General features: G+C 42.2%; 1 protein-coding gene across 3 annotated transcripts in view; it reads left to right on the forward strand.

The window, feature by feature from the left end:
* The first annotated feature begins 129 nt into the window (after window positions 1-129).
* The window catches only part of reps1 (RALBP1 associated Eps domain containing 1), a 26,524-nt gene continuing 14,729 nt past the window's right edge, over window positions 130-11,924 (forward strand). For 2 of the 3 annotated variants that reach the window (XR_004660438.1, XM_034900373.1), the window contains exons 1-10: window positions 131-879; window positions 3,236-3,359; window positions 5,618-5,847; window positions 6,666-6,828; window positions 7,518-7,648; window positions 8,369-8,531; window positions 8,620-8,683; window positions 10,247-10,401; window positions 10,936-11,057; window positions 11,489-11,569. Coding sequence is in view for 2 of the 3 variants with exons in the window: in XM_034900373.1 (XP_034756264.1) it covers window positions 727-879; window positions 3,236-3,359; window positions 5,618-5,847; window positions 6,666-6,828; window positions 7,518-7,648; window positions 8,369-8,531; window positions 8,620-8,683; window positions 10,247-10,401; window positions 10,936-11,057; window positions 11,489-11,569 (1,386 nt within the window). In the remaining variant the exon portion in view is untranslated. Of the gene's footprint in view, window positions 880-3,235; window positions 3,360-5,617; window positions 5,848-6,665; window positions 6,829-7,517; window positions 7,649-8,368; window positions 8,532-8,619; window positions 8,684-10,246; window positions 10,402-10,935; window positions 11,058-11,488; window positions 11,570-11,924 lie in introns of all 3 variants that reach the window. The other variant, XM_034900375.1, reaches the window with a different exon arrangement.

Below are 11,924 nucleotides of genomic sequence, written 5' to 3' on the forward strand. Positions count from 1 at the left end.
ATCTGTTCGCAATACTAATTTTAGAAAAAACACACAAAACAGGAGTTGAAAGTCCTTGTAGCTTTACAGTGAAGAAGATTTCGATTCTGAAGACCACGTCAACGGGTTTTTAATTTGAAAAATCCTACCGGAAGTGTCACTTTAACTGAGTAGCTTGACACTGGTGGCAGGAATGGCGGCTAAGATTACTAGAGGAAGGAACCAAAAGAAACTTTACTTCTAACGGCCCCGCTGAGGAATTTATTTTCAACGACACGCAGAAACACCATCCCATAACGGATTAAAGGGATAAGAAGTGCTATAACGTGAGCATAACGCGGTAGATGTCCATTAAAAGGAGGTGGACGCACTTTGCGACTTGCTAGTTAGCTTAACGTCAGTGACACTGACTTTGATTCAAGGTAGCTGTTAGCTCGCTGTGCTACTAGCCAGCTGTTGGCTACTGGGCTTGGCTGGCCCAACAAGTTAACTAACGTTAAGTGATTAACTGTATGAAAACATTCCTTATTTGCACATTTGAGCGGTGTCCAGCTGTCGTTGTCAACAAATAGTATTAGGGTCTTAACAGAGAGTGGGATTAGACGACAACAAGAACATTATTACTGCTGACCTAGCTGGTGCAGTAACGCCTGAAGTCTCGCCCATTTTTTGGATCCTGCCCCAGCCATTGGCTTAGGGCTAATCAACAGCCAAGTACTCTAGTTTTCAGGGTTGATTTGTACTACGATGGAAAGTCTAACGCTGACTGATGTCGAGCAGAAATATTACTCGGATTTATTCGTTTATTGCGACACGGACAACACCAAAAAAGTGGCTTCCAATGGGAGAGTTCTTGACCTTTTCCGGGCGGCCCAGCTACCCAGCGAAGTTGTCCTGCAGGTAAGCTAGTTTCTCAAGTGTTACCATCAGACCGTGAGGTTGGCCACGAAGCGTACCGCTGCTTAGGGATATTTAACAAAGTTGCCTGGCTGGTGGGGGACCTAGACAGCTGTCATCCACAAGAACAGCTTCTTCCCGACTGCAGTGGGCCTCGTCAACAAGGCCCACTGACTGACAGAGACAAACTCTTTACCCCACACCCACAGTGCGTTACAGGCAAACACATCAGTTTTCAATTTTAAGCTTTTGAGGTATTTTTCCTCCATAGCATTTCTTCTTCCAGACTAGTTGGGGGAAAAACATCCAAAATACAAATTTAGGGGTTTATTTTTCATATTACAAACATAAACATACATATTTTAGAAAGGCAAGGTGGAGGCTGGGGGTGTGGTCTTGACCAACTGCCACTTTGCTTGTTTTGAAAGCCATGATGTCTCTCTCTTATGGGCGGGGTCAAAAACTCTAGGCGGGCAAAGCAGAGAAAGGGGAGGTAACTTTGCCCCTTATGACCGCATAAGGAGCAAGATTCCAGATCAGACCATCTGAGATTTCATTTCTCAAAGGCAGAGCAGGACACCCAGGGCTCGGTTTACACCTATTGCCATTTCTAGCCACGGAGGGACCATAGGGAGGCTGGGGGAACTCATATTAATGTCAAAAAACCTTATAAAGTGACATTTTCATGCCATGGACCTTTAAAATATGTCCCATGTTCACTTGTAATGTTTTTACACACATCCTTGACTTCTATCGCTGACCATTGCACATCATATAGAGGGACTTTTGGACTTTCCCTGAGTTAAAGTTTCTGATATTGGGACAACTTTGTAGGGCTGACTATTGGTGCTTTCACAAACTATTTACACAATAAGATTTTTTGATAAATAATCATTAGTAATGTGAATATAATGACCAAATGGGTGGAGGCAAATGATAGAACAGCTAGAGCAGTCTGGTGAATTCATAAAATGACATCTCTTGATTGTAATGCAACCCTTTAAAACCAGTAAAAGATAACACTTTGGCATATCCAAAGTCTAAGACAATATAAGAGCCTAATATACATAACATTGTAGCAAATACTGTCCTCATCAGCCTTTTGCTTCAGATTACTGCCCACTCCTTCCTGTCTTCTCACTTCAGGGAAATCTGTTGTTTTGCTCGCCACTAGGTTGAGCTGACATGATGGAACTGCAGATTTATATGTCACAGTGTCCACTTGTCAATGTGATGTATACAAGTTGGCTCCTTGTTGCATTAACCTACATTGTATGATACACGCATGACTGAGGAATCATTCAACCAGCCTTCACACAGACCTTGTATAAAAAAAAAAAAACTAAAAAAAAACTGATGAATTTGCCACATGTCAGATTATTTATGGTCACACCAACCGCGATGCCATCCCCAATGTTAACCGTGAGTAATGAGCAGCCAGTTCACTTGCAGCAGCTCTATTTCTTTGTGACTCCAGGTCTCTCAGCAGACCGGTATTGGCAGTTTGTGAGTCAGAATCCTGATCAAGGTCAACGCGGGGAGCCGTGCGGCGGGCGGAAGATTTCGGCACTGTTGTAATCCTCCACTTTCCAAATGTAAACTGTGGTAGCCAATGAGACACATAGAGCTACAGTGTCGTGTTGTAACAGGCGGAGAAAAGCGACTGGTGCTTTGTATCCAGACATACTCAGAATAAGTCCTTTGTCAGCAAGAAAGGGATCAGTCTGCTTTGGCGGGCTGTCGATGTTGTGGCTTCAGCAGTGAAGGACTCAAGTTAATGTTATGAGGCTTATCTCCCTGGCTGTTAAATGTCCACAGGTTTCTGGTTTCCACACATTATTCATACAACCGCACTATGTACAGTATTGCACGCTCTCACCAAAAATCTCCTATGTGTTTTCTTTGCAACACTGAAACCCCTATATACTGTCTGTTGTGCCCGCCAGTCTACCATTCTGGACAAAGCCTGCTCAGCATGACATCAAGTTCAGCAAAATATGTGCTAATCAGGCTCATTAGTGGCGAGACCCACCGAACATCTGCCAATGAGCTGAGGAAATGAGATAGTTTTTTTTGGTGTAAATTAAAGCAAAACTAAATTACATTCAGTCTGTAAGTCTTTGGAAAACTTGGAAAAGTGTTTACAGTGTGACAGTGCTTGTGACCACTGATAAGAAAACAGTTTAGCCGCTTGTTGAAGTAAACTAAATGTTAGTTGTGTATTGTTTATTTTTTGTTAAACCATTCCCTGTAAAACTCTATGAATTATCTTTTCTTCTCTCTGTAATGGTTAATATCAGAGTTACAGCTTACAATGTGAACTGTTGTTCCTTGTGTGTGTGTGTGTGTGTGTGTTTAGATCACAGAGCTGTGTGGAGCCACTCGGCTGGGTCACTTTGGGCGGAGCCAGTTCTACATCGCTCTGAAGCTCATTGCCATTGCCCAGTCCGGTCTGCCGCTGAGGGTGGAAAGCCTCAACTCAGGTGAGAGTCCACTGTTGAATTTAACCATTGACGAACCTCCTCTCTACACAAGAAGGAACACATTCCATCTCAGTACCAGCACGTAAAACAAACACACGTAAAACAAACGTTTGTGTCCAGGCACTGGAAAAAGCTCTATTTGGAAATAATAAATCATTCTCGACTACCACTGTGATTTTGAAGGGGAGTGCATCTACGTAAAAATGAAAAAGAATCTTTTCTAATGTGAACCATTCTTTGTTGAACTTTAATACTTTACAAACACTAAAGCAAGTAAGCGCTGTGACTACTATTCTGAAGTGGTTTTGGAGATTCAGTTCGTATTTGCAGCAAACATAAAACACTGACTACCCATCGAAAACTACCCAATTGATAACTGTGTCAGCGGCAGCTGCTGCCTACGATACTTTTCTACACACGGAGAGCCTCACTTCCCATAACAAACCCCGTCGGACTAACATCACATACACACGGCTGCTACCTGTCTTAAAGGGGACGGGTCGCAGCGTCCTGCGATGTGACAATTGCGCATGTGCGATGTCAATGCTAAATCACAATATTGTTCAGCCCTAGCTTAAACTCTCAAAGAACACAGTCTTTGTTGCCTATTTGTGCAAACGATGGCCTTGATATCAAAAAGAACGTAACGCTTTTTATTCAGTTTGATGCTTAAATCATGCAGGCAGGGAACACATTGAATGCCAGCTAAAATAAATAAATCACAGTTCATCTTATTCAGTTGGTATCCATTATTGTTTGACCCCCTCCTTCTCTCACCATGTCAAAGTGTCCTTAGGCAGGACAATGAATCTTGTGTGTGTGTGTGCGTGTGTGTGAGATGTCCTGCCTGTCCTTAGGCAGGACAATTTGCTGTGTGTGTGTGTGTGTGTGTGTGTGTGTGTGTGTGTGTGTGTGTGTGTGTGTGTGTGTGTGTGTGTGTGTGTGTGTGTGTGTGTGTGTGTGTGTGTGTGTGTGTGTGTGTGTGGGATGGGGATATTTGTTTCATTAGACAAAAATGTAATGTAATCAGAAATGATTTGATACATTCTGCATTGTGTGGTTGGCAGTAGCCCAATGTTTGTGTTACCAGGTACTTGACAATAAGAGCTGTTTCTGCTTTTGTATTTACTAAATATAGTCTGTTGTCTAAGCCCTCAAAGGGCGTGACTCTTCTCAAAAAACACAAAGGATTGTGTTCCTTTTTTGGCCTGAAATATTGCAACATGAAGTTGCTGACATGATTTTGTAATTTGATGTAAATATAAGGAAGCACGGAGGCTACTTCCTCATAGCAAAAATGGATGTGATGTACAATGCGATGCTTATTAAATTTGGGGATGTTAAGATGAACTTAAGAAACCTTCCCCTCTTAAAGATAAGGCTGTGTCCAAAAACATTGGTATGATATAAAGAAAATCTGACCATTATTTTCTGTGTCATTGTCCTTTATGCTTGAGCTCTACAATTTTTGCTTTCTACATCTCACCATTCTTTGTTTGTTTTAGACATTTATGCTTTGCTTATTTCATTCTTGTTTTATTTGGAATTGTTTATTTTGTTTAAAGACCTTTTAGCATTGTTTTTTAAGCAGCGATGTACAAGATGAAGATAAAAAAGCTGTTTTCAGTTCTACCATGTTGGAGGTTAAATGCGGGAAAAAACCCACTTGCCTGAAACACGTTCTATGGCAAACCAATAGTGAGGACTTAATTCTGTTTTTACTATTTCGTTCCGACATTCAAAATCAACATAGCCGTCACTTGCTTCACAAACGCCTATAAACCACGGCGGATTACAAGTCCGTGTCCCTTCTCTTGGCATTCTGGTAAATGTAGGAAGTTATGAACTGAAGCAGAAGCAGATGAGGTTGGGCGCCTGGGTAGCTCACCTGCTAGAGCCCGCAGCCATGTAAATATAGTGGTTCCCTCCTTCATGCAGGGGCCACTGGTTTGACTCTAACCCTTTGCAACATGTCATTCCCCCTCTGTCTCCCCTTTCCTGTCTTCATTTGTCCTGTAAACATACTTTTAAAGGTCTTAAAAAATGCCCCAAATAATAATAATTTTTAAAAAAAACGCAGATGAGGCCAGACAAAGGAAAGTGGCTGACCAAAAAAAAGGAAGCATCCCAGACTGATGGCATTTGACAATTTTGGTGCAATGGAGACTGATTTAAGTTTATTGCATTATATCACCTGGAAATCAATTTGAAACGACTCCCATTGTCTTAATCCTGTTAACGGTTTCCTGTCTCACCAGTCAAAGACCTGCCGCTGCCCAGGTTCGTGGTGGGGAAGAATGAGGCGGAGGCGAGGCACGCAGCGCTGTACCAGGACGCAGACAGTCAGGGGTTGTACCCAGCCTCCGCCGCCGCAGTAATGCCCAGACCACCAGGAAGGGGGTTCCAAAACAAGAAAGCTCCCCCATCATCCACTTCACTTCCTGCCCACGAGGTCATCCAGCCCCTGGCACCCAGCATAGACCCACAGGTTAGTCATTTTACTTTCCTTATTCAGACACTTCCTTTAAATACTGTCATTTTGTCATTCTTTTTGATGTTTTATATCCTTATGTGTCTATGCATGTTTCCTTTTAATTACATATACAAGGATATACAAATACATGTATGTGAATAGACAATGAATGTAGGTATTTGGGTCAGGCTTTGGGTTGCAGTTTAACAACAAGTAGACCTGCAATAACTGCATTAAATATGGACTTCTATTCTCTGTCTTTTGGGGAACATCATACACACATTTTATTTCCTCATGCAGCATAACCCAGCAGTTAATAGAGATATGCCACTGGAATACTGTTTGATTTCTTGTGTTTTTTCCTGTGCATGTTTGTATACTTCTAGCTCAAATGACACTCTGAAGTTTTCTGCCGCTGTCTGTTTCAGCAGTGTGTCGCGTGTCGGTTATGTAGACGTCTAATCTGTTGGAATCTATTGTGAAATTTGCATTTGCGGGGTGCTTGAACGTCCCATATCTGCGATGAGCAGATAAAAGCTTTGAAGCAGTATTTATTGGTTTAGAATTGGCGTTTTTGAGATGTAAATCTTGCGGTGTTGGAGATGGGAGCTGATGAAAAGTTAATACCCGTAACACGTGAAAGCATGATAACACTTCTGCACACTGAACTCTTTCTTCACTGTGTGTCAAATTGTAAAGGATTGCATGTCTGAAGATGTTGATTCTTATTAAATCTGCAGTCGTTTACGTTTACTGAACGCCTTTTTATTTTATTTTTTTATCTGCATACATATTTCATTTGTTTTATTGTTTTTTTTTCTGTTTGTTACCAGCCCGAACCGACGTCCCCCGTGGTCTCCCCTCACCAGTCTCCCCCCACCTCCCCTCCCTCGTGGCGGAAACACAAGCGACAGCCCAGTGGAGGAAACGCAGACAGACAGCCGGTGGTGGTCCCAACTGGAGCTGTGTGGACGCAGTTCAGAGAACCACAAGCAGGTAACATCCACCAACCTGCCGCTGCAGAATAGCAGTTGGTGATGATGAATTAGAAATGAATAAATGGGGAGATAAAAAGAAATGGGGGCCAAATATCTCAGTAGAGCGGCCGTCCATATACAGAGGTTTACTCCGCGACGCAGCGGGCTCGGGTTCAACTCCGACCTGCGGCCCTTTGCTGCATGTCATTCCCCCCCCTCTCTCCCCTTTCATGTCTTTAGCGATCCTGTCAAAAATACAGGCTGAAAAGGCCCCCCAAAAAATGAATGAATGGGAAAAAATTCTTGAATTCTCTAGTGACAGTTTTTCCATCGTCTCATATTTTCTGCTTATATCCTTTATATAATGCTAAACGGAATGTCTTTGAGTTTTGGACAGTATGTTGGTCAGACAAAACATGACATTTGAAAGCGTCACTTTGGACCCTGAGAAACTGGTGGTTTTTGTGTGACTTCCTGGTGTTTGCAGCTTATACATACAGTACATGATGATAGCAAAAGCAGTTACTGCAGTCATCGTGTGCTTTCATCAGCACAGAATGTGCTGGAGATATTACAAAAAAAGCTTTTAGAGCTGCAAAAAGAAATTGATTAGATCATGGGTGAAGTCTTTTCCTAATAACACTTGCAGTATATTTATTTGTGTTGCATGGGATGTCACTGTATGCGTTCCTCTCCTCCTCCCTCCAGGTCCAGTGCCCGGTGAAGGAATGTGGCCGTCCCGCTCGCCCCCGCCTCTGAGTCAGGAAAGCTGGGTCAGTTTCACAGCCGACACACCGCCATCCAGCGCGATCCCAGGAATGCATCCCTCGTCAGTCCAGGTAGGGCAGTGTGACACTGTCCCTCAGTACTATGCCGGGCCAGACATATTCTTTGGTGCAGCAATTTAGCTTTAAATTCTTCAGTAGACGTGCACCCCCCCCACCCTTTCTTTCTGGCCCTGATGCTTGAAAATGTTTGGGATTTACTCAAACTACATACCTCTGTTCATGCAACAGAAAAGGTTGCTCTCAAACAAGGCCATAGGCTAATCACACAGCAGAAATGGGGCCCGAGCTGAAAAAGAAAATCAAAAAGAATAAGCTCACATACTGTTGAGACAGGAGGTAACACAATAAAGTCATAAATATAGAATATGAGAATGACTAAGAAAATGTGTTGTGTGCTGTGGTAATCACGGTGGTAAACATCATCAACTTCTTTCAACAGATGAATAGGCGCCAACACACATTGCAAACATAGACCTGAAGATTTTTCTGCCTGTGCTGCTCAACTAAAACTCAAGCAAGCAACTTGTGTGACAGTGCTCAGGCAAAGCCAACAACTGGGAAGGCCTCTGTGTCTCATTTTAGACCGGCGTCATGCTGATTTATTTAGTTTCTTAGATAATATTATTTAATTTGTCAATTTTGTATTTATGGATGGGATCTGATGGGCTTCTGTTTGTCCCACTAGTGCAAATTCCCAGAATAATATGAAATCTTTGCTAGAATTAAAGTAAATTAAACGCCACTGTAACTGTCCCATGTTGTTTCCCATAGGAGAGCACAACAATACGAACTGTGGCCTCAGCAGCGATGACCAATGAGATCCAGCGACAGTCCAGCGGCTACGACGATCCGTGGAAGATCACAGACGAGCAGAGACAGTATTATATTAACCAGTTCAAAACCATCCAGTCAGACCTCACCGGCTTCATACCTGGTAGGAAAACACACACACACCCTTACAGACACACATACATATATATATATACAAATACAAATAAATCATCTGTTTCTTTGTTTTCCAGGTTCCGCTGCAAAAGAGTTCTTCACCAAATCCAAACTACCGATTTTAGAGTTATCACATATTTGGTGAGTCATCACTATTCTCCGGTGTTTGCCCGTCTCCGAGAGTTAACAGTAAGGCCTGCACAATATGGGGAAAAAATGAATCACGACATGACCATGAACCATGACAAAACAAAACAAAGTGTCAGTACCAAACGGATTTATTTTTGGCACCTAAAGCATCACCACAAGTAAACATAGAGGCTTCAATGAAGAGAAGGGAGAGCAGTGCAGCGCTTGGAGCGCTTTAAAACCTATTTTTTTACAGTCTGTTTAAAAAGTAGCGTAAAGAAAGTGTTTGTGATGCAGTCGGCTCGTAAAATTAAATGAGAATTTATTGAAGTTATTTAAAAATGAAATCGTGAACTGAGAGAATCGTAAAATCGAGATCACGATTTTATAATGATAAAATTTGCAGGCCTACATTCAGTGTAACATGAAGATGTCTGAACCACCTGTGCAGCTATTATTTATGACCATCATATTAAAAGTTGAAACTTTTCTTTAACATGATAGGTTAGGGCAGGATGACAGTAGATGCAGATTGCAACCAACTGATTACCTTCCCTCACCCCTCCCTTTCCAAGTATGTATGGTGGCCTTCCTGTAACGCAAAAGGACCTCTCTAGCCAGTGTTTGTTATGTCCGTTCTTGGCTACTTGAGAAACATTACGTTGATACTAGGCGGACTTTTTGCAAGAGGACCCGATACCTATGTATACATGAAGAGCTCATTTTGAGACACAACTTTGATTCTTACTTTCATTAAAATGATATAATGGATTGGGCAGGAACCAATCAGGATCAGTTTGACAAGCCCGGGTATCGAATTAAAAACTTTTAAGGTATCAGGTGTTAAAAAATGCCTCGTCATTTAACGCCCAATTTTAATACCTAAGGAGTAAAACTCATCAGCGCCATTGAGCCAATGAGCATGCAGCATGTTTCTACCAAGATCTAATAATGTTAGCCATTGGTTGCCTAACAATACACCTTATAATTACCCAGCCCTAAAAACATTAGTTCCCTTTAAACAATACCCAGCCTTAATGTTCGATATGAGATACATGGGGAAAATCAACATTTTCTGATGAATCAGATGCTGTATCTTGACTGCATTAATTAATAATTTAAAAAACCTTTCAGTATCTGAAACCCAAAGTACCATGCTGATGTTGTTTTGAAGGGGAATAACATGTTCCTGGATCACTGCTCAGTTAATTACTGCATATCAAAAACCAGCTGTCAGATCCTGTTACCACTAAGCTAATATGCAAGGAAGCAAACCTTAATTTTGGTTGTCACAACCTGTTTTGAGCAGGACTTGTTCCAATAATATCACAAACTCACCATAACAGTGTAAACGTGTCTGTTTTCATTACAAAATGTTGTATTCAGGTCTAGTGGGAACGGGCCATCTGAGCTATCAAGACAATACTAAACCTTTTGAATGATTGTGGGGAAGATAATCAGGTTGAAAGGCATTTGAATCTATTTTGAGAAAAGCTCTGTGCTGTGTCTACAGTTGCCAGCGTGACATGTTTTGTGGGGACGTAGACTCACTGATGTGTAATGTGTGTTTTGAAGGGAGCTGTCAGACTTCGATAAAGACGGAGCGCTGACCCTGGACGAGTTCTGCGCCGCCTTCCACCTGGTTGTGGCCAGGAAGAATGGCTACGACCTCCCTGAGAAGCTGCCTGAGAGCTTGATGCCAAAGCTGATTGACCTGGATGACTCAGCAGGTATGCAGCCCCCCCCCCCTCTCACTTCCTCTCTCTGTGTTGCTCCCTCCCCTAATTTCCCAACCTCAGGCTTCATTAAACCTGTGAGGTTACAGCGCTTCAGTGTGCTGACAGAAATTTGAATGCAACCTTTGCTGAGAACAGCAGCCACTCTGGCCCCAGACTGCACACACACACACACACGCACACACACACACACACACACACAATTTATTTATATATAAAACACACACATATAATACAAATGTCACAAAATACCAATTTATGCTTTGCTGCAAAACTCCTGAATGAATTGAATTAATATTTTTTTTTTTTATTGATTTAGAAGTATTATTAAAATTTACATCACTTTACAGATCTATACGAAAACCCAAATGATGGTTTATGTAACTTTCTGAAGAAAAAAGCCTAAATACACATTTAAATACTATTTATTGCATTTTGCTTATCATCTGGACCCTTAATATTTCTATCCTTGGTGGTTGTTGTTGTTGTTGTTGTTGACGGACCTGGCTAACCTGTGTTGGTTTTCAGAGGTTCCTGAGCAGACTGCTGATGTCGGATACTCGGGCTCCCCGGTGGAGGTCACCCCCAGCAAGTCTCCCTCCATGCCTTCCCTCAACCAGGCCTGGCCAGAGATGAACCAGAGCAATGAGGTTCACAACATGCATACAACACACACAATTACTTGTTCTATCTTCACATACACTGTGAGCGCCATGCTTGTTTGCTTTTACGGTGTTTGCATTTTCTTCATCATAATGAATTGCTCGGGTTTAATTAAGTGCTTTGTCTTTATCCATCCATCATGATTTGACTGACATTTCATCCTCTTCATTATCAAAACATAATGACTGCTAATTCAGCACCTCTTCTCTCATTTCCTGGGCTGTGGCGAAAGCCTGCTGTTCTGTATGAAAGTCTGTTTTGTTTCCATGCCTACCGATGTTATCACATCGCCACGTCGTCTGGCGATGGGTGATGATGTCAGATGACTGTAGCGGCTCAGGCTGATGATGTAAATGTGTGATGTCACTGCACTGGCTGACTGACATGTTTTTTCTCACTGTCTGTCTGTCTCCTGCAGCAGTGGGAGACGTTTAGCGAGCGCTCCTCCAGCTCACAAACTCTGACCCAATTTGACTCTAACATTGCACCAGCTGACCCTGTAAGTCAATCACTTAGTATGCATGGTTTCACCATTAATGGACAGACATTAACCCTCTCTGGATCTCTGTGCCTCCTCTCTTTCTCTATCTCTCTGTCTCTCTCCAGGTGTTATGCTATGCACATATTTTGATTTGCATTCTAGTATCTCATTAAAAAAAGCTGTATGGAAACGGCAAAATTTCAATAAAAGCTTTTACGCTCGCTTGGGGTGGTTTTTGAAAAAGGGTTGATGCGGTTAATGGGCTATGGAAGCGCCCTTGCCTAAAGGTTCTTTTAACGTACACTCACCGGCCACTTTATTAGGTACACCTGTCCAACTGCTCGTTAACACTTAATTTCTAAGCAGCCAATCA

This window comes from Etheostoma cragini, chromosome 18 (assembly GCF_013103735.1).
Source record: "Etheostoma cragini isolate CJK2018 chromosome 18, CSU_Ecrag_1.0, whole genome shotgun sequence".
In the NCBI taxonomy this organism is placed as follows: Eukaryota; Metazoa; Chordata; class Actinopteri; order Perciformes; family Percidae; genus Etheostoma; species Etheostoma cragini.